Source organism: Acanthopagrus latus, chromosome 18 (genome assembly GCF_904848185.1).
Source record: "Acanthopagrus latus isolate v.2019 chromosome 18, fAcaLat1.1, whole genome shotgun sequence".
In the NCBI taxonomy this organism is placed as follows: Eukaryota; Metazoa; Chordata; class Actinopteri; order Spariformes; family Sparidae; genus Acanthopagrus; species Acanthopagrus latus.
In genome coordinates, this window is record NC_051056.1 from 26,536,957 (window position 1) to 26,563,870 (window position 26,914).

A 26,914-nucleotide genomic window follows, 5' to 3' on the forward strand; every position below is an offset into this window, starting at 1 on the left:
TATTTTTGAATTTTGTTCAGGAGCAAGCTTGACCAAAGTCACAGACACTATCTTGAGGGTGTAGTCAGGGAGGAACTTGAGGGGGGCGAGCACAAACAAGTTTGTTTTTTCCAATGTAACACCTTGTTCTTACCACCACAAAGGCAAAGGTACATTCATTTGCAATCTTAACTGAAAACTTGTGCTGTGTTGAGGCTCATACTACAGCATGAAAACTGCAGGGCCATCATTGGGCATCTGTTGCTGCGTTTGCCATACCACTGCCACCCTTGTCAGCAGTTTTTGGGCAGATTGAGTATCAAGAATCCGCGGTGGAGTTCGTCGGTGAAATTTACCTCTTGCCACTTTTACACTGAAAGAGTTATTTCAACATGGGTAAACCTGTGAATAATCAGCAAATAACTGTGTTTTATCTTTCCTCTTGTGTGTCCTGTTCATAACGCGCTAGCTAAAAAGAGAATACTGGTAGTATAAGCAGCAGATCATACACCTCGATAAAATGCTTCTAGAAGATGTGAAACTTTCTTTTCATCAGTAACATTCTGACTTAGACAAAATGTTTGACCAAAGCTGATAATCGAAGTTGCAAAGGAGTGTAACATCTCGCTTCTCTGAGTGCTTCCACCTCTTTGCCAGTGTCATTTGCAACTTGTTATCATTCATGTTCTTGATTAAGAGTGGCAAGATTAGCAAGAGCAGTGTAAAAAAAAAAAAAAAAGTTTTATGATAATGCCTTTTTGTCCAACAGTTTTGAACGGCAATACAGACTACCGCGAGCTTGTGGAAGTGGAGAATTACGTCCTCTCCCACAGGCGCACATCGTACGAGCTAGCAGGCTACCGACTGCAGTCTTTGCGACATGTTCAAGTGCAGCTTTTTGGCCCGAGACATGGGTGGCACGGCGCGGCATCCTCCGTCACCATTTATTCTTTGATGCGGATTGGGTGTGTCTGGGCCCTCTGAATTTTCTGGTCAATACCAAATGTAGGGGTTGAATGAAAATACTAATTGAAACACTCATCAGTAAGGGCCTGGATGATGAGAGCAAGGGGTCAGGGTCCATTAAAATAAGGAGGTGGCACATTGATGGTCAAATCAAACAAAAAAAACAAGATTTGAATAAAACTGCCAATTTAACACTGGACAGTCCCCCTTCAAAGACCCTGCCATCACACCCTCCCAGCATCTGAGACACAGCACATTTGAAATGAAACAGGGGGAAAAAAAAAAAAAAACGCTGTCTGGAGCCAAGTCCATCTCTGAGAAATAAGTGATTGTATTAGTGCAAAAAGGAATTTTGGCAGTTTTAATGATGTTGGCACACTTTTACAGAAACACAGAAGAAGAAATGAGGTGAGAGGGAAAGGTGACTGTTCATGCAAAGCTGATGGTCAAGGATGTCCACAGACACACTCCTGCAAGAGCAGAGCTGGATTCTATTGAAGCACAGTTCACATTTAAACGAACAAGGTCAGTGCACAATTATCCCTTGAAAAGACGGGGAGGATAAGAGTTTTTGTGTAATCTTCGTGAGTAAACAAGTAATAATCTTTTCCACTATTAGCAATCATGTAATTCCATGTAGAAAAATTGCCCAAATAACTGCATAAATGATGAATGCGCACACAACAAAGTCGAATACTTTGAAGGGAACCTCGAGCACTTACAGCACAGCTATTGAACTCAAGGTGCTTCATCTCTTTGCATTTCTGCTGCAGAGAAAAAAAGCTTGCTTTTTGATGGGCAATTAAGATGATGCTCAATTGAGCAGGTCTGCGAAAACAGCCACAGAATACTGGAGGATATGTCTCATCTTAAATTTCTTCTCCCACCAATATTTACTGATTTAAACTTCCAGCTCAAAGCATTTTAACAGCATACTTTACTTTAACTTATGTACACAAATTGGAGTGTTATGTGGTCGTGCTGGAGAGAACAAATGTCCTGTTTGTAATTCATTGGCTGCAATAAAACATGTGTTTAAAAGAGGATGCTCCTATAAGATTATCAACAATTCTAGTGGGACCTTATCATGTGATTTAGAAAGAAAAACAAACAAGAAAGTGAAATGAACGGTGAATAAAGGCTATAAAGTCCCAAGACTGTCACCACACAATGCAGTACACATCTTTGGTTAAACAAAAAAAAAAAAAACATTGAGTCACATTAACAATGAAGGCACCTCAACAACAACAAAAAAGACACCCCAAAATGTGCAGAAGCACCTCCAGTCCATTAATCACCACCATATTCTCATTTAGTCCACACTGCATGCTCATCAGCAACCACAAGCAACATTAGCCCCAGATAAAGTACCTGCCTAACCCCGCAAGAGAAATCTATTTAAGTGGTGGAATTCTTTCACACATGCATAGGCTCACATAGTATGGGTGAGAAACTGGACTGCAATCATGACACTGTCTTACTAAAGCTGACTTGGGCATCTAAATCTTAAACAATTGTCATGTATTTGTACAGCGTGAGCGTAGGATCACTGTAAGTCAGTTTATACAACATCCTCACAAGCTGCAAGCTGGAAAGGCTGGAATGCTTCATCGTTACTCAGATTTCAATCAACACATTTTCTCTCTGAGCCTCTACCAGAATTAATCAATTTTGGTTGAAGAGGGAAGTCAGTTTTTAAATATATTAAGTTAGATATGGTGTGAAGTAAATGTATCTGCTGATGAACAAACTTAACTAATTCCCAAAGCAGCTGAACAGGGTCCATTAAAGCCCTGGATTATACAGTTCAGTGTAGGTTGTTTCATTTTGCTGCTCAAGTAAAGTATATTGTAAGACTTGTAAAACACTAACATGAATGCCCAGCTCCTGTCTGTTTCATCATCAGTTCCCTTCACTATCAAGATCAAGCTAAGCTGTCGTCATGGTCACTCTTGTATTTCAGTGTTTGACAGTGTCTGTGCATGTAAAGATGTTCCACTGTAAACGTATGCACACTTGCATGAATCTGCATATGCACTGACATCCACCCATCCTCCTCCTTCTGTCTTATTAAATGTGATAGCAGGGTGCTGACAGACATCACATTTTGTCCTCTGTCCTTTGAAAACACAGATTATGTTATTCATTTGAATAAAATATCAGTGCTCACAAAGCATAATGGGCCCTGTGAGGAATTCAATCATCTCGGATAATCATCATTATCAATAATGCCAGTTAATTACCATAACAATGAGGAAGGTAATAAATGATGATGTCAAGAGAGAGCTACCAGGTTCGAGAAGCAATGGGAGCAGAAAGCCGTCCTTTTTTTTTTTTTTTTGCCTGGTCCTCAGTGCTCACAAGGTTTGCCATTGCTCCAAAAGAGGATCAGAGAATTAATTTTACATTCACGGATTACTGTCATAAAACTGATGTCTTTGGATTAGAGTGATGATCAAAATCCAGATTACTCTACAAGAACAGGCAACATAATCCTAAACCTATTATTCATAATGAACAGACCAAGTAGTTCTTAACAGTTGTTTTGACAAGCACTCAGAACAAAGATAAAGTGTGTGGTGCAGCTGACAATAATATAGCTCATGTTGAACAGACCCTGAAATGTTTGATTTTCCTCAACCTTTGTACTTGTGTTTTATACTGTAATGCTTTTGAACTCAATAACCAATTCATCAGGCGAGGTAAGGCACTGCCACCACTGGGCATAAAAAAAAAAAAACAAACTCCCATGCAAGGACACAACTGGACAACCAACAGTTTGCATGCAAGCACATGTCCGGACAAGCACTGACCATCCACACCTTGCATTGAGTGAGTGAGTGGCTTAAAATATATATCTAATAGCCTGCAACGGCAGATTGCGGCGTAATTGGAGAAAAAAAATAAAATAAAAACAGTTAAGAAAATGAATCAAAACTGCAATCAAAGATGTGTGACTCAAGCATGAAGAGTGGAGAGAGAGACGACGACAGAAGTGAGGGTGTGCAAGAACGGATGATAAAGCAAGCCACATAGCAGGAGGATCAGGTTAAAACTCATTTGGAGTCGTGTGGAGTGTCATGACACTTCATCTCGAACAATTATTCAGTACATACTCTTCAGTCTATTAAGATAGAGCACTCAGGTTTGCGCTCTCACTTACAGATTTGGCAGTGGCTGAGATGTACTGAACCACCATCTCACGTTTGGTGCTCAAGTCCTTTCCACGTAGAGGGGCTTTGCGTTCCTCGTTCAGGTTCATGTCCTCCTGCATACATAAAGACATTAGGGAGAAATGTTATATAATGGTGGAGACCAACACAGAACAAAAACTCAAAAGGAAAAATTGTAATTATATCCTGAGTTGTCGAATTTATGCTTACAGTGATGCACAACGCTGATTGAGAATAAGAATCAGAGCCAGTTTTATTACCATGCAGTTTTTCACATACGCGTTTTGGTGCATAACAACACAAATGATATTAAAAAGCAAAAAAGCGATTCCTGTGGAAATCAAGACATGAATATAAAATAGAAAAAATTATGGCAGAAAAATCAAACAACATAAAAAATAAATGCACACAACCTGACAAAGGAATATATATATATATTAAAAAAAGACAAAAGTAATGTGTAAAATAACAACCAAGTGATTTCCAACCTAAAACTTTAAAAACAGTTTATTTATACAGTGATTTTTTTCACTAATGAGAGGTAAAATTTCAGACCAAGCAACAATTATACCTTCATTTCCTCTATAACCATTTTACATGAGATCCCGTCCTTCGACACTTGAATACGTTCATTTTCCATCTATGTTTCTTTGACAAAGTCACGAGGGGCGGCAAAAAGAAATAATAGCAGTAATAATTAGTCCTTGAAACTAAAAGTAGCAAGGCCAGAGCAATATAAACTGTACAACCCAACTCTGAACAAGAGAGCAAAATCAAACAACACGCTGCTTCTATTGAGGCCACGCAATCACATCAGATAGGCAGGATAGGCAGTATCTGTGTGTTATTGGGAGTATTATCTTCGTGCTACTTTAATTCTGCATCACAAAAGAGGTCTTTCATGTGGGAGACATCAGGGGATGAAGCGAAGGCCGGACAGAGCACTAAAAGCTAGGGAATGACATGATGATTAGAATGGAGGGGGATGTTTATCAGAAGCACTCTCTCACAAAGAGACAGCTAGAATGAACAGAAAGAAAAAACATCCTCTTCAGGGTTTCAGGGATAGAGAGCTGAAAGTTGTGGAGCCATGCTGCCCTCTGCTGGGGAGTGCGGAAAAACCATGTGTCCTGCGTGGCTGATCTAATTTAGCTGTGGTTGTCCTCCATCCGATTTAATGTCAAATCTGTCCAATAAATTAAGCGTGTCACTCCTAAATAAGAACATTGTAATACAATGGTTTGAATATCCGACCACAAGTAATCTGATTCAAACTGTTTTGCCTCATTTGTCAGGGAAGCATCGGCAGGAATCCCATCCGGGGGCACCGTGACCTAAATTCCTCCGACTACATTACCTCTAGTAAATACCCTCGGAGCTAAAAAGCCATTAACATCCTTTTTTCTGTGGAACAGGGAGGAGGGAAAAAAAACGGGGCTGAAAGTTTTACAATTGGCAGTTTTTTTTTCTTTCGCCCAAGAAAAGCAGCAGGTTTTTTAATTAATCTCTGAACCCTGCTAATTTATCTGCTTAATTGGCATTCAATAAACGAGGCAAAATGTGGCGGGGTGGGTATGTTGTAGGAGGGGTAGGAGAGGTGGGGCCTGCGGGAGGCTTGTCAGGGGGCAAACTGGAGGAATGAGCCCTCCACGTTTAGTCTCCAAAATGATTAATGCTCTTTTATTAATTATGCCCTCACAGGCTACATGAAAAGAGTCCCAGGATGTCTTCCTCTGCGCTACTGGTGGAACTGAAATGATGAGAATTTGAGCTTGTATCAATGACAGAGGAGCTCCAACAAAATACCTTCTTGATCTTATTGTCCCGTGTCCGCCTGGAAAGCTCTTTTCTAATATCCGATCATTTACCACTCATCTTCCTGTGCGCTAAAATACTGTCACTCTGCAACAGAAATCCAGCACAATGAACATGACACAGTCCATGAGCAGTACTGACAGTGTCTCAGTGTTTTCAATTCTTCCGACCCCGTCCTCCAGGACATTGGATTTTAAATTAAACAATGACTGAGGTTAATTAGATGACTTTCAGCTTTAAGGGTTTTTGACGCAGTTCATACAGCTATTGGCTCAGCACACTCCTAGTCGGGTTCACCCTCGATCCAACTGAGCAGCTGTTTCACCCACTAAAGACCCCAAAACAAGCCATAAGTGAAAATGGCCACATTACAGGCCTGGCAGTGCATCGTGAGGGACAATACCAGGCAAATGTTTCTGTGGACCTGAAATTTTCAGAAAGCTGAGGCTTTGCAACCAAATCTCAAATAATGCTGTCTTCATTTTAGCTTTTGATTTCTCCTTGAAATTGAGTTCCCATAGCTGCAACTCCTATGTGGTTATTAATCTATTGTAGAAGTAAGGCTTCTTACATTTAAAGTCAAAGTAAACATGTTTAAGTTTATAGCCATAAATACATTTTAAATCCAATGAGCTCTAAATACAGAGCCAAAACAACAAAACATGTCACCATCATTCTACCCAGGGACCATCCTCTATATAAAAAATATAAGATGAACATAAATTCCAAGATCCTGCAGCACACTATGGCTGCAAACACAGCCTGATCCAGAGTGCCACAGGCTTCAAATCACAGAGAGGAACAATTAATGGCTACCATCAAATATGTCTGAGGATGAAATGGATATGGAGAGTCCAGGCTATGGGGAAAAGTGGATCTAAGAAAAGTAGAAGACGTATAAAAAATGTTGTGAAATGTTTTGATTCAGCTGTGACGAATCGATTATGGTGTCCACTACCCTCAAGTCTGATCCGTGTGTGCAAGGGCACACACAGTAACTCTCCTGTGGGCTGGTTTTAATGTCCTGGTGCAGAGTGTAACTGCTGAGGGATCACATAGGAGCTTATTACTCAGAGTGTTCATCCTGACAATGGCGCGTAGAGAAGCATTATAAAACCTCAAACTTAGCACAGCAGCACTGCAATGTGACGTTCTTCTTTCACCGCTCCTCCGTCTATACCAGCAAAACTCAGTAGTTCACACTATTCTTACCAACGAGAAGGAACAGTAACAGAAACAAACCGACACTGGAATCAAATCAGTTCAGTCGATCTTAAATGAGGATGTCATGCTCTTGGAGGTTTTCGTGCTGACGGACAAGTAAAAGCATCATTTGGGTAATAATGGCATGACTGCTAATGACCACATCAGCACAGATGACTTTAAGTGCCAATATGCTGCCACTACTGGCACAAAATCACACCATCAGAGAGATTAATGTCTGGATGGAGTTCATGTATCTGACCTCACCAGACATCACACCTCTGCTCTCCTTCAATGGACCTTTTACAGACAATAAAGAGTTGATTAAAGGGGAATTCACTAAATGAAGGGCTTCACAGCTTACCAAATGAATGAAATTAGTCCACCCGATATTTTGCGAGCTACTGTGGTCTTAGTTTGAACCTCTTGGATTCAAGTCAGTGTGCCACAGCTGCCTACTTAGCTACATGCAAATGCCGGACATTTCATCAGTGGATCTACTGCTGTGCATTTTGATGAGGGGCTCTGAATTCCAGCTGTGCACATCTTGGGAAACCCAACAACAGGAGACACAGAGTCAAAACATACACAACACCCTTTGAAAGGCAGTAAATATTTTTTTTCACGCATTTTTTACTTTTCCTGTAGTTTTATGAATATACGTCTGCTCTCAATGGTGAGCTTCAAAAACGTATAAAAAGTTAATTTTGATTTCCTCCCCCAGCAACTGAGTGTTCCATCCAGTATTTTTCCAGATCCCTTTGATGACCTATCGGTAATAGGCTATGTGCTATTTCGGCTTTGAGATACGCGGTGCGATGTGTAAACCACTTTCCAGAGGAAAAAATGTTTTCACTTTCTCCTCATTAATGCACAGCAGGGGGTCTCAATAATATGGCATGGGTCATCCTTTCATTTGAAACAGGCTGGACATCCAAAGCTGTCACATGTAGCACAATAAAACCAATCAATAACAAATGTCTGGAAAGACAAAGAGAATAACTACACTAAACGTGTGTGTGCAACATAAAAAGAAATAGAGGGATAAAAAAAGACAGACGGATGCAAAAAGAAGCTACGACCATCGAAAGAAACTACCCGCCACTGTCATTTTATGTGTTTGCTGAATCAAAACAGAAAAGTTTGCAGTCCATGAGAGCGCACAGCGGTGGCTTCAAAAGCACATAAGTAAATAACCCTTTTCTTTTTGATTTCATTACTTTAATTACACTTCCCAACCAAGTGTCAAGCCCTGTCAAATGTCAGAGCAGCAAACATGCCTTCTGTGTCGTCTGTCACTGAGCAAATTGAAGCCTGGGTTTAATGTCACGCCGCTGTGAGCACAAACATAGTAATTGAGAGGTGAACTGAGTGACAGGGATGAGCACCCAGGCAAAAAAAAACAGCGAGCAGTAGCCTGATGAAAACCAGGAGCACTGGTCGCGTTTCTCTGGCCCTGGCAATAAAGACCATTGTATGAGAAAAAGGAAAGGCTGGCAGCGTACCGCACACACACACATGCTCAGAGACATTATCCACAATAGTACACACAACCTATGCAATGAAGCTAGAGTAATTCAGCTCCCCACTTCAAAGAGATGGGCTGAAAGCTTTTTGTTAGATTTCAATCCTGCAGTACATAAGGCCAAAAATGCATTTCAATGGAGAAAATCACGAGTGTGACAGAGCTTTGACCTCACAGACGAGTGCTAAGTAAATTTCAAAGTTTGGTGGTCTACTGACAGTGGCCCAAGAGCACATAGGTGGAGCTCTGCTTCACAAAAGCTTCTGAATCTGAACGTATTTATATTCAGCACAAATACTGCATATATCTTAAGTCAAGGACACGCTACTACGTGGTTACATACAACTTTTATGTTAAACTTGTGTTGAATTGTGCATGTTCCGAAATTGTTTAACTTTCTATCAACAGTGAAATGAAGAGGAGGTCCTGTGTCGCCCCGTGAGAGGGAACTGTGACTGCGACTGGGTGATCAGTTCTGCGGGCCTTCTCCCAAGTATTCATTTGTGAGGCTTTAGCAAGGGTTGGGCCGATTTGAAAATTTCCAAACCGGTTTGAAATGAGGCTTAGAACTGAACCACACCTATACCAAAATGTAACACTAGCCGTCGCATTTGACTCAGCCACTCTTTACCATCTCTTTTGACATGCCTGCCAAAGATTTGTTTACTAAGACAAGAAATTTCATCACCATTTCAACAAGGACATGGCGACGGACAGATATGGAGATCTGTGGGGAGTAATACTGGTATAAAAGTGATTTTCAAACTAAACTTCTTCCTTTTCAAATTTCTCTCCACCAACATTTACGACAGCTGCTCTGGTTCTCTACTTGTGTTCCTCCTCACAAAGATTTATGAATCATCTTAAGTTTTCATAATGGAATGCTGATAATTTATTTGTTTGTGGCATCTGCAATGAAACAGTTGTGAAGTAATACAGATGACCCGATGCAGGAGGAACAATGCAAGAGAAATACGAAGCTCACCATCATCTTCTCAAAGAGGTCGATGATCTCCTTTTCCGAGAGGTTCATGGAGCGGTCGTCGAAGAGTGGCTGAGGAACAGGCAGCTCGGTCTGCGTAGAGAGGGGATCTGTTGGGTGCTGTATGAGGGGCTTCTCCTTCTTCATCCCTGTTTTCCTGAAACTAGTTATACGATCACGCTGAAAGAAAACAGAGCGTTTGAGTTGTTAAATATTGCACAGTTCAAGTATACAGCTCATTGTTGCTGATTTACCCTGGAAGGAAAGCAGATTTTTTTTTTAGAAAGTAGGAAAATTGGTTTCAACTGCCTGTAACCTGAATCTCAGGGTCAAAGAGTTGTTCTGTCCTCTTATTTCAGGGGACACTGTTCATCACAATTTACAGTAAACATGTTTAATATTCCTGCTAACCAAAATAGCATATAGAATAAAGAAGAGCTGCTGATTTAGCGTCATATCAGCCCAAATCCTTTCAAGTTATTAAAGAGTAAATTTTTGCATGGGTGGACAGCATCGTTGCACCTCTGACCACACCTGATCACACCCAACTCTGGTGAAGCTTTAAACAATACCACATTGTTAAGTACAGCACACAGCCACTACATGACTAGTGCAAGTATGTTATTAAGACGTCTGTCGTGGTGTAGGTGAGACCATGATGCCATGGTGCTCAGAAAACAGTATTCTTTGAACACCAACAAATAGAGGAACCAGTTTTGTTATTATCAAATCATTTTCGCTAATGGGTTAAAATCAATAGGCTTCACAGTTTGGTGAGCATAAAAGTATTTTTCGTACATATTTGGCCACAAGGTGGTGGTGAAGGAGTGATCATTGTGATAAGCCAATGTTGAGATTTTGGAATAGTTTGTAAAATGTGGTCACCAGAATGAATCAGCTCATCTCTAGAACCTTGTGTGAGACACGAATAACTAATAACAGCAACTCAAATTACTGTAATTAATAACATCATGTAATCTACTTAGTTACTTTTAAAATCATATTTGACAACTTGGTTCAATGTTAATTAACCTTTCATTTTGGTAGCCAATAAGCTTAGCCAACAAATTTAAAATTAAAAGCTAACTAATACTCTGGGAAGAGTTTGAGAAGAATATGTTGTACTTTAAGTATTATTTTAATACCAGAGTAGTTGGTATAATAGTTTAACTAAATAATAGTTCTGTAATGTAACTACATTCCTACTTGAGTCGAGATTTTCAGTGCTCTTTTCCCAGCTGCAAATTCATAATATAATCTAAAACATTTTTGCTTTTTCATCATTTCATATTCAACATAAATACAGACACAATCTTTAACATGCTAGAAAACATTCATCAGGACTTTACTTACCATCACACCTTTTGGATTACCTGGTTTGTGCTCATTATAATAGCTTTGGCATACAATAACAACTTATGCTTGCTGTGAGGTTCAGTTGACTTTGGTTGTTATATCCATCAGCTGATGAACATTCTGATGAAATGCAGTCTAATAAGGTTTAGTGTGAAAGCAGAAAAACTCCATTAATTTGCATGCAACTAGTCGATGTTAGTTATATTTAGAAAAATGGAATGGAGAGGACATGCTGGATGGATGAACATACAACAATGAAATGAAAAGACAAACAAGATGTCACTATTATCAGTTTGCTGAAATAATACTGGATGGATCAAACGCACTGTGTGCAGATAAACAAAACAGATACTTCCTGATAGCTGCATGCTGACGGTAGATTATAAATCTTAAAATTTATGCAAAACTGCATGAGCTTGTAAGTGTCAAAGTCAGGCTATTTGTTAACTAAGGGTATTAAAAAAGCCCCAGGCATCTAATCGGAAGTGCTACTGATAATTGCATACTAAATGATCTATGAGCTGCTAACAAAAGTCGAGATGCTATGGGCTAAAATTTGTTCATGATGAAAAATGTAGGATGTTCGTGGTGCTAAATAATAGCACATGAAAAATCATCTTTTATTTACACGGCATTATGGAGGGCTACCACAACAAGTGAGACGGTTAAAGCTTCACACTTGTGATACTACACAGAATTAAAAACTCTTTCAGTGTAGAGTAACACAAAATGTTTCCTAATGTTCAGTTTTCTGTCTGTTTAGTCATTTTAATGAACTCGCTGTTGGCACGTCTGATTCATCCACATATTTCAGTTCAAAGTCCCATGCAGCTCTGACAAAAATGAGATGAAGTAAAAAAACAAAAACTAGGCACACCAAAATTAAACCGAGCACCTTACCATATCATCAGCCAATGTTTTAATGTGTATGTTCTGTTGGAGGGAGGGCACAGTGTGAAAAAACAAGATCCAAAAGAAAAATGACAGCACCGCATAGCGCGCAGTATGTACCCCATCTGAAGCGAGTTCACATGCACAGTGTCACCCGGATACTGTCTCATTTTTTCCCTCAGAACCCAAATAAGGTTTCCAATTAACAAATTCACAAGACATGAAGGATATAGCTGTGCATCTCTTAGAAATACAGCTCTCATGGGTTTTCTTTTTTCCAGTGGGGCTATGAGCATATCCTGGATACTGTACATGTGTAGGATGTGACAATACTTGATGATCCCAAATAATAATTCATTCATTCAAGCGTGTGTGTGTGTGTTCAAGAGTTAATATCCCCGAGCACACACGCTTTAAGGCACACACAAAATAAAAACACAAAATGAGATGTGTCATAAAGCATCTGTGTAAAGTCACAGATGTGATCACATTGAACACCCATTGAAAGCATGCAAGTTAGTGCTTTTTGCTTTATGTTTTGTGCATCCCAGAAATAATACACTTTCACACAGCCTGGTACAGCTTCTTCCTTTCTCAGAAGAGCTGAAGAATTTTAGAGAGCATATCTTGTAGTGACAGCGGTCCAACCAAATCATTTTTTGTCCACTTACTAAGTTTTCAATTTCTTGCGACTCAAATCTTAGCATCCTCACAAAATGTGACAGATTACTCATACAAAAAAAAATAAAAACCAGAGCGTCTCTTTACTACAGATGTTTATCTTCATTCAGACACAATGAGACGGTCGACTGCCAAAGGCTTGTGGCTCGGCAAGGGACAGCCATTTGAAACACACCTCAAATGGGAAGCAGTAGCAGCACTGCCATATGCTGTGGCGCTAGGCTGTGAAGTACTAATGAGTAGGGAGATGTGGGGTGGTGATGGCCATAAAGCTTGCCTCCAGCCGCAGATCTCTCCACTAGTCTAATCAGGAAACCGCTGATGGTGAGGCAAGCAAACAGACTGGCTCTAACCTGCACCTCCCTCTGTGCATCTTCATCAGCTGTCGCTGTGGGCAACGCTGAGCAGACACTCAAACTGCCACAGTTTTCTCGGCAACAACTGATCAACAGTTGGAATATAAAGCTATGAACCACAGACAAACAAAGCTTCGGTCTCTATGATCTGGCTTCATGTGCTGTCCAAGCTGTTATTTCAAGTCAAGATGACGAATATGTCATTTTCATCCGGCTTTATGCATAGACGGCTCTGCCTGGGGACTCCAGGTGTTTGTTTTGGTGTCAATTGTGGCCTTTAATGTTGCTACACAAGTTGTCATAACATCTGTAGAGCAGAAGCACAAAGAATTTGACCTGAGCAACAACTTTTTTCCCATTTCTGACTCAGAGCGTATGTGTCATTAAGCCCAGCACCCTCATGCAGTCTAAAACTGCGTGAAACAATAGCTAATTTTCAAATGGAGTCCTTAAACATTTTCTAATCAATTTAACAACAATCAAACCACTGTTTGGTTAATTGCCTTGACTTGAGGGCCTTTCCTTGCCCATTATCTCGGCAACAACGCAACAACGCAATTTAACATCTAACAATTAAGCTCACATGTCCTCTGGGCTTCTCCCGCTTATTAAAGTAAACTTTTTCATCATAATAAATGTTTATTACAAAATGCATATTCCTCTAAATAACCTAATCAAATTAGCTCTGGGTCCCTCTTTAATCAAATATGATTATGACTCCATGCAGATCCCTAAAAATGAAAACACAAAGCAATTCCCCACAACTTGAGTCAATTTTGGGACACAAAAACTGTACCAGCATGCATGTTTTACACAAAAATAATAATATCAACTACAATTAATGTTAACATTACATTAAGTCGTGTAGAGACATATCCAATTACTCTTAGTATTATTACCAAATTCCACCAGGTGCCACATCAAATACATTTTCATCCAAGACGGACAGAGGACCAGGTTTGTTTATAAATTGGCTACAACAGCACAGCTTTTTTTAATAGCTGTTATTCCCAACCAATTTAACTAGACCATCTGTATGATGTCATTTTAACTCGCTCACTGGAACTATCACTATAAAGTCAGTAGCCACGATGGCTCCGTAAAACGACTTTAGAAGGAAATGAGGTTTCACTTTAATTAGTTCTAATAATAACAAAGGATTACAGGGAGACAGCCGCGGTTGGCTGTGAGGACTCAAATGCAGAGTGCTCACGACAGTTCCTGGCAACTTTATGAAACTAACTCGTCAACTGCACGCTTCAGCTACAGACTAGTAAGTGTTAGGAGCGCTCATAACTGGTTTGAAGGACAATTCCGCCCAGAAACAAAAAAATCAATCATCTTATAGTCATCTCCTTTCATTTCTGGGTGAACTTAACCTTAAAGTCTAATTTCTTGGAGAAAGAATAGCAGGGAAAATATTGCAATTTATACAGTATACAGCTTCATACACTGATAAGTACACATTAGCACCTGGGCAGGCAGGTTGGGTTTTCAAAGTGGGAAATGTGTAGATGTTCATTTATTTCATAAACTTCAAAGCTGTTTGCTGCTTGTTCAGAGAGTAACACTTATCAACGCACTAAACTACCTAATTACAATTCCACATACTCCCCGTACTCTCTCTGTTGGATCCATTGAAATAAAGCTTGTACCTGACAGACACTGCTTAGAACCATCTGGTAACACACTATCATTAACTCATCAGAGACTGACAGAGAGCTTTGAGACGCAGTATTTAACTTGTTTACTGCTCTTTTTATCCAACAACATATAGACTAAAGAGCTATGAGCAAAATGAAAGCCCGGGTTCTTTGACTAAAGACGGAAGCTACGGACAAGCTTGAGACTTTTCAGTGTAACTTAAAATATATGATCTGTTAATTAGCAATGCAGTCTGTATCTAAAAAAGGTACACTGCTGCTGATTCATGTCCCAGAGAGAAATTACATGGTGTCGATGCATAATATGCGATGTGGACATGAAACTGATTACACAGGAACTTTGCAGGCTCAGTCAGACGTGATGACCTATAAATAAAACAAACTTTCAGAAATGCCTACATCAGCACTGCACAGCGGCCTGGATAATTCCAATTGTAATTCTGATAATACCACATCGCAGTGTGGCCTTTCTGATGCATAATCTGTTTCAGTAGCTTATACTGTATAGTACAAGTGCAGTTAAAGATAATTTGCCTATTGTGAAAGCAAAACTCAAAAAGCAAAGGAGTTCATTACGTGGAGGTAAAGCGCACGACACAGGAGACAAGTGTTTTTGTCTGAACAGTTGCACGGAAAAACCAATTCGTCACGGCTTGTAAACATGAAAGGGCCCTAAAGCGTTGTAACGGTATAAAGCAAAAAAAAAAAAAAAAAGGACGAAGAGACATATGCACTGATCAAACACCTTAAAACTCCCACAGTCTTTTAAGAGCGGGACATCTATGAGTCAGCAGAAGAAGAAAAAATTGGTAATACTTTTAAAAGACAGCTCACCGTAATGCAGAGGGGAACTGTCATTCATAAAACTCACAGCACGGCTTGGAAAAACGATTACAAGTGAATCTGATGCACAGCAATGAAGGTGCATGTTTACAGTCTGCAGGAGTGATGGCTGATAAATGTCTGTATCTATTACTAAATCACAGATCAGACACAAATTCAAGAGGGAAAAAGAAAAGGTTGCTGCTCCTAAATATTTCAATAGGGTGCACCAGAGGTCTGACTAGTAAAAGGTGTGGAGTCCTCATCAGATTACAGATTTGACAACACAGAGTGTTATTAAACCTTCTACAGTATACTGTGTCTATAATGTTAAGAAGAATAAACTGATTTTTTTTTTTTTTTTTTTAAACTGAAGAACAACTGAGTGCCGACCAAGTCACCATGCACTATACAAACTTCTGGCTGACAGCCCAGGAGGCCAGGGCACTTTCTTGTAGTTAGATTGGAGACTAATGTTTGTTAGCTATAGCCATAAACATCAAAATGACATAATTTATCCTCTTGTAATCAGATAGGAAGTACAGCATTGCCAATATCATGGCTCAGTTTCGGGGGGGAGTGGTATCAGACAGCACGAAATACCAACCGAGTAACTGAATTAGACGCAGTCCAAACAAATCAATTTGTCTGAATTAATCTTGTTACAAGTTCGTCTCGATGGCTGCTTTTGTGAACTCGGAGAGGTAGCACGCTGCACGGCCGACACTGCCACAAAAGATTTATGAACGAACGAAAGTAGCATTTATCCTTCGTGATAAAATCTATTAAATTAATCTTTATGTTTGCCTTTTCAAGCAGAGCAGAGAAAGACCCAGTGACACACTGAGACCTTATTTACGCCTGGCATTTCATGTGACATCAACCCAAACTATATCTGGAGAGCATTTATCTGTTCAGAATATATTCACTGATGAAACTGACTTCAGCAGCCAGTTAGAAATGCAAATGCCCGCTGCCGGTGTTTTCTCTCACACGATGCAAATAATTCTTCCTGGACGTTAAATGACAGTAAACATCTGGTTTTATTTGCACGACAGCCTTCAGTCTAATCTTTATTCAAACTCTGAGTTGATGTCTTTATCTTTCAGCAGCTCTGGGGTTCGTTCCAAGAAGGACGTCCATCGAGTTGTCTGAATAACTTTTTCAAAATAAAATCCACAACAGATTTATTATTTCTGTTTCACATTCGAAAGTGTTGAAAGAGTTTTACTTACATGGAGATAACTCAGTAAGCCTGCTGCATGCTCAGGATCTAAGTTATTCTTTATTGATCCTTGTAAGGGAAATGTATTCTCTGCCCTGCCCTTGCCGGTATTTCAATTCTGGCTCTTCTCTGCTAACAACTGAGCTACTCTGCCTGATGTACCTTGTGAATAAATTATTGATTATCTATAATTCATATACAACAATTAACAAAGCAAAAAAACACTTATTACCCCACTGGTTAACAAAGAAATGTGTTCCTCAGGCACCTAAAAGGCTTGATTGCCAAAGATCAGATATGTATGAGACTTATGCACTGAGACCTTTTACCTGCAGTTAAATGTCCATAAGTCAGTCAACACAAATCTAAGGAAAACTGAGAGAACAAAGTCTAAGCTATTTTTACATGTACACCAGACCTTGCCAGAAGAGAATTTGTCCCTTTTTATTCAAAACATTTGCTCGAACGTGGGGTGAAAAGTTAATATTCCAGCTGTAACAACCTGTTTGAAAAGTACAGTCCATCGAGCATTAGGCTGTTTGTTGTAGTATGCCTTGTGATCTAATTACTTCATTAACAGCTTGGCCCATGGCCCTATTGACCTATCATTAATTAATGTTTTGTTGCTTTGCTACAAAATATCAAGGACAGAATTATGCAGAGCCGTCCTGAGTGGACAGTAACAGTACCAAAACATCTGAGAAGCATTACGAAACAACTTAATACAGCTGTTATAATAGCAACATTCAACTGGGGGAATCATGGGACGAATGTGATGTCAATGCAAATTGATAAGAACTTAACTGGAGTAAAAAGTTACAGCCGTAGTTCTCACCAACTGGAAATACTCCATTTGGTTAAGGTGAGGTGTGGCAGGAGGAAGAGGAGGAGTCAGTCATATGGATGGCTGTTTTTGCATTGATATTAATAGTACATGTGTTTGGATATCTGCAAATAAAATCAAAAGAGTGCAAAGAATTATACAAGCAAGCAGAGAAGAGTACAAAGCAGCTACACTCAACCATCACGGGCAGGAATTGGACTTTGTACAAGGTACATGGCAGGGTAAAGTACAGGCCAATTGATTCGGACAACTGCAGTCTGGGTCATGTCCGTAAAATGAGTGGACGATTCTGAGCGCTACAACAACACAAAGGCTATAGAGTGTTGTTAACTGACACACACAAAAACAACAGGAGACACATCCTCTTATCCCAGCACACAAAAAAATCCTGTGCACATTCACCATAATGGAACACTTGTCCTCTTGGCAAACTAGATTAGGAACAATTCAATCAAGCACAGAATGTCAAGTTATTCCTCTAACCAAATAAATTACGTCTTGACAGATGCGGTGTTGACTCAGTCGTTACGCATAATCTTGGCTTTGTGATTCATTTCAATGCACTCCAGAAACAGTTCAGACCATGTAATTGATTTAAGAAGGAAGAAAAAATAAATAAAGAATGCACTCGATTTCTGCGAGAGCTGAAGAGAGCCTTTAAAAGGGCATGAGCCTGTGGTAGCCTTATTATTTCAGGAGAGTGCTGGTACTGTTTACAGTTTCCTAAAACAGCAACCATTGAAACGGGGAAGCACACAAAAGCCAGTCCAGCTAAGATTTGAATGGCTCCGGACTGGACAGCCTGAGCATGTGACTGCAGACTAGCACAGCGCTGCCCTCAGGTTATATGTCCATGTTGAAAGCAAATTCCTTGTAGTGTTCCCTTGAGAGCTGGCATGACATGCAGCCATTGTAAAAGAAAAGTTAAGAAAAGGTTTGAAATATCAGTATAAAGATATGACGTCACAGAGAAATGTCATTTGTGTATTATAAGCATCTAACCTTCTATGTCACAGTTATTATTAATTATCTATTTTAGCTATAATAAAAAAACAGCTTTTATTGCTCAATGTTTACATCGCCTTTTTCTTTTATTGCTGGTATGTGACTCGTGATATCTCTGTGTCGAGCGCATGTATCGGGGTAATCAGGCAGTGCATCAAGTCTACACTGTCAGCCAGCGAGTCGTCCTGCACTGACCTCTTTTCACAGTGTCCCACATTGCAAGAACAGGTTTATTCAAAAAGTCAAATCAAAATATACAAATAGATTGCTTAAACCTCCCTCTGTGCTGTTTGGAAGATTTGCATCCAAGCATATGCTTCTAGACTGTGACACAGTTTATTATGTATCACAGCAAATGACACATTCCGTCTCATATTTGCAACTGTCACTGACTAAAACAGTGTGAATGCTGTGGTCAAACAAAATTGTTCAAATCTAATCTCTAACTTTCTCGCTGATTAATATAAAACTAATGCAAAGCAGAGGCGAGGACACACACACACACACACACCTCTTCTCAGCAAACATAGCAGAAAGCTCCCCCTCACAATCCTCCCATATAATACAAGTAAAAGAGCTGGGAAAGCCCTTCATCAAGGCCTGCAGCGGCTTCTGCAGTTGCTGAGTCAAAACATAGCCACAGCAATGCATGAATCATCAAACTACTGCATGCAAGCGTGACCAAACCCAAAGGTGATTCATAAATACTGTTGCTTAGAGGAAACTAGAGTGCTTTGATGCACAAGATACGCCCCAAGCCGGCTTTATTAATGCGTAACTGAGGCAGACAGATAACTGTCCCAAGTCAGCGGTCAGATGGTAACATCAGAGCAGTGAGTCTGTCAGTTTCTGCCTCTGTGTGACTAAAGCATTCTTCACCGCTTCCCCTCTCCCAGCTTCCTCTCCTCAACTTCCTGAATGCCTTTAAAACACTCACATGTGGTCTCTTTCCTGCCATTTCTCACACGTCTCCCCAACACAGTCGAGGTCATATAGACTCTATAACACGCAATGTGAAAGCGGAAAAAAAAAAGTCACACGTGGAAGAAGAGAACATACTATGAATCTAATCTACTTAAGATCGACCAAGCAAGAGATATGCAATAGGCAACAACTTGTGTGACAAGATGGCAACTTGTACTAAATACATGCCAACATGACCTTAAGTGATCCCAGTGGCTCATGTATTAAAGTGGCAAATGTTTCAAACGTCACAGCTTCCAAAAGCAGTGACACAGTCAGCAATTTAATATGATTCACCCCGTGATACTGTCAACAGCAGGAAGGTTGTTGCGATGGTCCATTACGAAGAAACAAGCAACAAGGTTACAAAACCGTTGCCTAGCAGTGCATTTGATTTCCACACAAAAATGTCCTTTGTGCTCGTCCCACAGCTGAGTGATGTGGGCAAAAATCATAAGAGCTAAGACTTATTACTGACAAATTCACAGGAAATCAAAATCTAAAACATCTTAAATACTGTGTTATTAATTCATTACAATCTGCTCAAACTGGAACTGCCACTTTCATCTGCCATTCAGGTATTTCTGAAATTGCCAAGTAGTGTTATTCTGGAGAAGAAAAAAAAATTTATAAGAGGTACTGCAATATTTTAAATGATGCGTTCACCTAGAAACAGTAAATCCCTTTATACCTAAAAATCTGTATATACAATATCTCTGTAGCCTACAGAATACAATGTAAAGCCTTTCCACTACGCTCCCATGCACAAGGTCTCATTTTACAGACAATATTAGAACTCAAGTCAGGCTGAACTGTCCATGTCATTACTGAAGCCTTAATCACTTTAATGACCGACTAAATAACGAGCATGATTACAAGTCCCAATTTAATTAATACGGGTTAATTACAAATTGCAAACACTCTCAAATAACACCTGACAGAGAATAATGGACATTGACAATGTGCCAGTGTTGAGACTATGCCAGCTTTTCCTATTGTATGAGTGTATTTCATTAACTGTAGAAAAAGGGGGTTTGTTAATTGTTTTTATCAGCTGGATCTTTGCTAAACACAATCTCACCAAGAACAAAAACAGAAAAAGAAAACAAATTAACTGAGAGTAACCAAGGGGTCAAGCTCACAAGTTACAAAGTTACAATACTCAACTGCATAGATGTGATGGGAATAATAATATATAAATCTCTCCTCTGTGGGTCCTCCTGAGGTTTCTTACATCTTTTTCTCCCTGTTAAAAGTTTGGGTTTTTTTTCCTCAATCAAATCGAGCCCACTGAGGCGAAGTGATGGGAATTGGGATGTGTAAATAAAACTGATTTGATTTGATAAATATAGCACGTTTTGGGGAGGGGCAAGAATGCTCAGTAAAATCTAATACTAGTATTTCTTCACTTTGTCAAGGTTTTCTTGCCTGTAAGCTAGAGTATTTTCACACAGTTTTAAGATTAACTTCCCAGACTGTGGCTACAGCAGCTCCAAACAGAAGTTAAAAGACAGCTTACAATAACAACAATTAGCTGCACCCGGCTTGTACCTGTAGCAAGCAGGTAAGAAGCAGCACAGTGAACGGACCTCTCTGAACCGTCTTGTACCAGATATCAGGCGCACAAACCTCTTCTGAACAGTAGACGGACACTAGCAGAGCCACAGAATAGGTACATATTACATATCGCTGTACCACTCAGATGTTGACCTGTCATGGATTTTTCATTACTTATGTCAGTTCTGTTCTGTTGTATTGAACCCATTGCAGTTCCTGTTACTGTTTTCCAGAACATGCTACCATGCACCTGGTTTGGCCCGGTTCTTAAATCTCATGATCACAGACCTACATGAATATGACTTCTGTGCCTTGTCTTACGACTTTTCAATGTGTTGCTCTGATTTCATATTATGCCCAGACTTAAACCACCAGAGCTGATACTAAGCTGCGACAAACTCTCACTATTAAGTGCTGTTTTAAGTCTTATCACCACATTTGTTTAACCAATTTTTAAAATGTCTGTTTTTCCAAATATCCCAGTTATCTGCCAGCACATATGAACAGTATGCTTAAGGAAATATAATTTAGCGTAGCAAAAACTAATAGCGAACTTAACAAACTCCCAGAGGACTCCATTTTTCACAACATCCGTGAAGTGAAGTGGGAAATGGTGCATTTCAGTTTAGAGCCAATATTGCCACCAGGTCTTTAATATCTTGCATCTCAAAGATGCTGGGAAACTATTCCACCCATCTTTATAGTACTTGCAACAAAGCTTGGGTTGTTGACAGAGTTGACATTCCACTCAGTTATGTTGGAAACGTGACCAGCTTCCCTCTCCCTCTGACTCATACATTGACAGTTGACTTTTGAAATATTGATAACCCCTATTCCCATTGTCACAGATAATAGAAAGTAAAAGCACAGGCAACCACAGCCTGTAATAAACAAACATGAGTCAGGCCCTTGACTGACTGAAGGATCAAATTACCTACCAAACAAAGTGCAGATGACAGAGATTTGTTCTTCTGCCTTGTAGTTGTAGACATTTGGTCATCACACATTTATCACGTTAAACAGCACCACTGATTGCTGAAAAGCAATCAAAGTTTACAAAGTTGCTGACGTGCAAGCTAAAAGCCCTTGGTAAATATAATGTACTCCAGCATGAAAATCTCTTCCAAGGAACATTTTCTTGGAAATAACTGATGCATCGCATATCTCCACTCAGAGAATGAGTCATTCTTTTATGTCACTGCTACTTCTACAACGGATTCTCTAAATTTACCATTCCTTCTCACTTCGTGTAGGTCTGTGGACAGTAGGTTTGTTATCAGCAACCAAACGGAGCATGTCACAAGACTGCATGTCACAGGCTAAAGGGTGTTCTCATGGTGAACAGATAAGTAAAACCTGAAAATCCTCTAGACTTTTCAAAAGCAATCAAAGCATGCTTCATACACGGAGGCACAATGCATGTCTGTTTTCTACATTCAGACTGTGGGTGTGAAATAAGCTAGTTCCATCACAGTATGTGATTTGTGATAGCGTTTGTACAGATGCATTAATATGACTTTTTCCCTCATGCTGTTTTGTATGAGGTCATCGTTTTCTCTGGTATGCAAGAGGGGTGATTTTCCTCCTTTTCTGTCAAACCGGCTCTCCCGAATTCCTTTGAGAAAACCTCATTCCATCTGCCTGTTTTACTGGATGTTGCATTTCACAAAGTATTATCCAAAAGTATAGCTACTAACAGCGGAGAAAGTTTTAAATCGGCTCTATCTCTGAACACTGTGGTGTTATTCTAATGTCCTTGGCTGCGTTGAGTATCTACATCCCAGGCCCAAAGCCCAAATGGTGTTGCTGTGATGTAATCCTGCTCACTTGTTAAGCAAACACACAGCTTTCAGTGTTTCTCCTCTAAAGGCTGATTTGACTTTGCTGATTAGCCATGCAAATACATATGTTACTTCTATGAACCTCTACTTTAATCCTGCTCATGACAGATATTATCCCATCCTCATATCTGGACCATATGCACACTAACTACCCTGCACTTCAGGAATGTAATCCTACAGCCCCATATATGGTGAAAACTGTACGAAGTTAAATACAAGTCAATCTTTAAGTGTCCGAATATTAAACTATGCACACTATCATGCTTGTATAGTTCATCTTATTTACATGGCTGCATACAAACTACAAGCTACAGTATAGATTGTGGAAGATTAAACATAGGGATAAACAGAAAGAGGACCCGTCATGGCTCCACCCAGGGATGAAAAATTACTTCCTCTCACAAACTCTGTGTTGAGCTGTGATGAGATTTTTTTTTTTTTTTTTTTTGCAACAGCTCAAGCTTCCTTTGCGTCTGACTGCTCCACTTAGAGGATTGAGCAACAGGGGATGGGCCTGGCTCTGAGTACACTTCACAGAACAAAAAGCAGTGATCTTATAGAGTCCTGTCACTAGTGACCGGCTCAGTGCTTACGTCATCCAGACATCCCTGGAAACAATATCACACTTGTGAGGCAGGACATTCAAGACTTGCAAGCTGTTAGGATTTCTCAAGACAACACCCTCCACTAGTTCTGGGAGTGCATTTCATTTGCAGTCCACTTTGGGATTTCCTGTCTGGCAGTTATTATGGTTACACGTTCCCCTCGCTTTTTATTTTGCTGGAACACGACCAGTGATTACGAGTTTGTTTCCCCCTGAACTGAAACGCAGCAGCTGTACTGTCTCAGCTGCATACCAGAGTAACAAGTAACACCAGCTAAGTAAACAACTGAGGTGTTGATAAAGTAATTAGTGGTCAGCTTCTGTCAGCAATCAGTCCAACTTGGCTCGCGTTCTCCAAAAACATCAAGAGCACTGCCTAAAATGTGCCTTTCATTTTAATCTCCTTGTTTAGTAGCAGAAGCTGTAACTTATGATTGATCCCGTCACTGAGCAAACTATCGCAATTAAGTAGAAGGCACAAGAAAAAGGCAACACTGACGCCAACCAATTACCAGCTGTAGAGAAGTGACGTCAGCCAGGCGGTTTAACGGCAGCCAAGCTTTCCACGCCGACAATTGTGGGGAAGGCGGAAAACGATGATCAACAGCAGCCAAAGTTTTTTGTCTGTGGTCACGGAAAATTAATTTCAACCACTTCTGTCTACGGTCGCTGACAATGTTAAAGCAGTGACATTCACTCAAAGCACTCAGTAATATAGTTTAGATTTATAGTTCTCCATTCCAGCCAGGACAAGGGAAGACAGGACTGTGGCTACAGTTTACCAAATAAGGCCTTTAATTGTAGGTTCTGGATGCCTTTGGAAGTAAGAGTTACGGTTTACGCAATTACAAGGAAGCTGTCATTTGCAAAAAAAAAAAAACACATCAGCACACAGCTTGAGATGTCAGACTTGACAGATCAAGACTTTTATAAAGAATCAGAAGCAACACCTCCACCACATCCCCTGATCTAATGATCTCATTTCCAGACTATGAATGGCATGCAGGAGTAGCTTAATGACACCAGAGCTCCAATGCTGCAGACTCAGGGTTGCCCACTTTGTCAATAAGAACACTCCTCCCTCTACCGTAAACTATCCCAGCAGGAAGAGCCCATAGAGAGGCTATAAATGGAATAAACATTGATGAAGTTTTCAGTTGCAATCTAATTGACGCTGTCCTCCTTTTCATTCACTGTGCTGATAACACTGTTCCGGCTGACAGAGGATCAGCTTTATCAAACCCACACACTCACACGTGGTTCATAAAAACCACCCGAAAAACCACCCGGACATCACGCTCTCCCACGTGTCATCCTGTAACTTAACTTCTTCTTGCATTTGTGTGTTAAAAAAAAATACATATTGAGGTCCAACTGTCACAACAAGAGTGCTCTTCCATGAACTTTCAGGAGCTGCATTGACGGGGAGGTCCCATGATGCATTGAGCTCTTTCCAGAGTAAAGCACTAAGTGAAACACTATCTCTTTTGCTCAACTCTTAACGGCTATTAGCTGCTCTGGAAGGGGGGGTGCATTAAATACTAATAACAACACATCAATACCTATTTGAGCCTCACCCTGTACAACATGCTGTTTACTACACTGTACAGGAGTCAGGTCCGCTCGGCTTGGTTTGACTTAACCATTGTGAGGATTATACTTACTTAAAAACTATAAAACTCTTAGAAAGGCTAAGTCTCCAATGCAATCAGCTTAATAAAGCAATTGTTAAGCTACAGAGAGTAAAATACTGGGTAGTGAAACTTTCTACAAGTGTCAGGTAGTGCAACTTTCTGGGTCGGACTGAGGTTGAGAGTGAAATTAACCACTGCCTGTGGGATCACAGGATGTGACAACTTTCCATTTCAACAGTAATACCTACCAGCTTTTTGTTTTTACCCTCGTCCTCGCTGGACTTCTTTTTAGAGGGTTTATTGGGGTCCTCCCCACCGCTGGCTTGATCCATTTCGTCTGTGAGTTAAGTTTCTCCCCCCCTCCAGAAAACACTTTAAAGCGACCTCCTTTTTAAAAGTTGCCAAACTCCACTTTTCAAAAAAGGAAGAAGAAGAAAAACACACTCGCGCAGCAAACCATCCGGGTTAGGTCTTCTCGAAATCCATTCCGTTTGAAAGGTAACGATGAGTGCTTCCAAAGAGTTTCCCGAGTTTTTTTTTTTTTTATTCCACAGTCGAGGTGGCTGCTTGAAGCAGAGGTGTGGTAGGATATGCCCTCCGTCCTGAAGTCTCCTCGGCTCAGCTGTCCTCTGTCAGTGCTCACAGCCGGGAAAAGACTCTCTGAAACGACAAGATGGTGATGTACATAACGGTTAGCTCGTCTGTCAGAACGTCTCGAGCTGTTTCAGTTGGACAAAATGTTTGCCTTCACACGTGTTTCCCTCCTTGAACTGCATTAGTATGTGTGGGAGCAGGGAGTCACAGTCACTGGAGCCAGTATATCGTGAACGGTTAAACAGATGTAAACAAACATGTCGGAGGCAGCTTTGGACTGCTCGGTACGAATAATAAAACCGGTGTGTTTGAACGCTCACAGACAAAGCTTTGTGTTTGGGAAGAAGAGAAAAAAAAAACAGGCAGACAAAGCAAAGTTACAACCGTGCAACTTAGCAATAACATAGTAGTAGCCGTCAAAAAGAAAAGAGATTCCTGGCAGCCGGGATGCTCTGACAGCTTTCAACGTGAGCTGACATGACAGTTATTTACCGGACAATGAGGGAATTCATCAGCGTTAATGAGCAATTGTTCTAATAGAGGGAAATCACCGTTGTTCTCTCTGCTTGGGATACTTTGCAGTGCTGTACAGTTAGCTAGGCTAGCTATAAATGGAGCGACTGTTAGCCAGCGGGAATTATTTATTTACACAGACACGTTCACACGCGACCGCATGATTTAAAACACCACACGAATAAATGACAGCGTGAACAATAAATAACATGTCAAAGAGAACTCACAAAAAAAAAATCCCATCCAGAGCTTACCTTTGCAACCAAACCTGAATGCCAGGCCCACGGTGATTCCGCCCACTCGCGTTCTGATTGGCCCGCGGGAGACAGTGGGAGAGGGGACTCCGGTCGCTATTGGTCGAGCTCGCCGTCGGTTGGAGGGTCGGCGTGGCGTCGCGGGGGAGGAGCCTGCTGTGACGGGGAGGTCAGTGATTTCACAGCGAGCGGATAGGACTGAGTGAGTAGTAAGAATAGATCTGTGAGTGAATTATGAAAGGCTGACCGGGGATAGGAAGGAGGCAGGGCGGGAATCCGTGGCATCAGACTACACCCTGCGTGTGTGTGTGCGTGTGTGTGTGTGTGCCTCTTACACTTACATCCCTGCTGGGTGTGTGTGTGTTTGCACAATGTTAAAAGTATGCCTATGCAAGAAAGACATTTTAGTGGAATAAAGTTGTTTACCCTTACTACAGAATTTTGTCTAGGGCTGTCACAATGTCAGA

General features: G+C 40.5%; 1 protein-coding gene across 6 annotated transcripts in view; it reads right to left on the reverse strand.

Moving 5' to 3' along the window:
• The window catches only part of diaph2 (diaphanous-related formin 2), a 391,770-nt gene extending 364,902 nt beyond the window's left edge, over positions 1-26,868 (reverse strand). For 2 of the 6 annotated variants that reach the window (XM_037076294.1, XM_037076293.1), the window contains exons 1-5: positions 26,448-26,867; positions 25,335-25,746; positions 11,900-11,932; positions 9,647-9,823; positions 4,109-4,213 (exon numbers count right to left, since the gene is read on the reverse strand). In XM_037076294.1, coding sequence (XP_036932189.1) covers positions 4,109-4,213; positions 9,647-9,823; positions 11,900-11,932; positions 25,335-25,418 — 399 coding nt within the window. In that variant the 5' untranslated portion in view covers positions 25,419-25,746; positions 26,448-26,867. Of the gene's footprint in view, positions 1-4,108; positions 4,214-9,646; positions 9,824-11,899; positions 11,933-25,334; positions 25,747-26,447 lie in introns of all 6 variants that reach the window. The other 4 variants (XM_037076296.1, XM_037076298.1, XM_037076299.1 and 1 more) reach the window with 4 other exon arrangements.
• Positions 26,869-26,914: the final 46 nt, after the last annotated feature.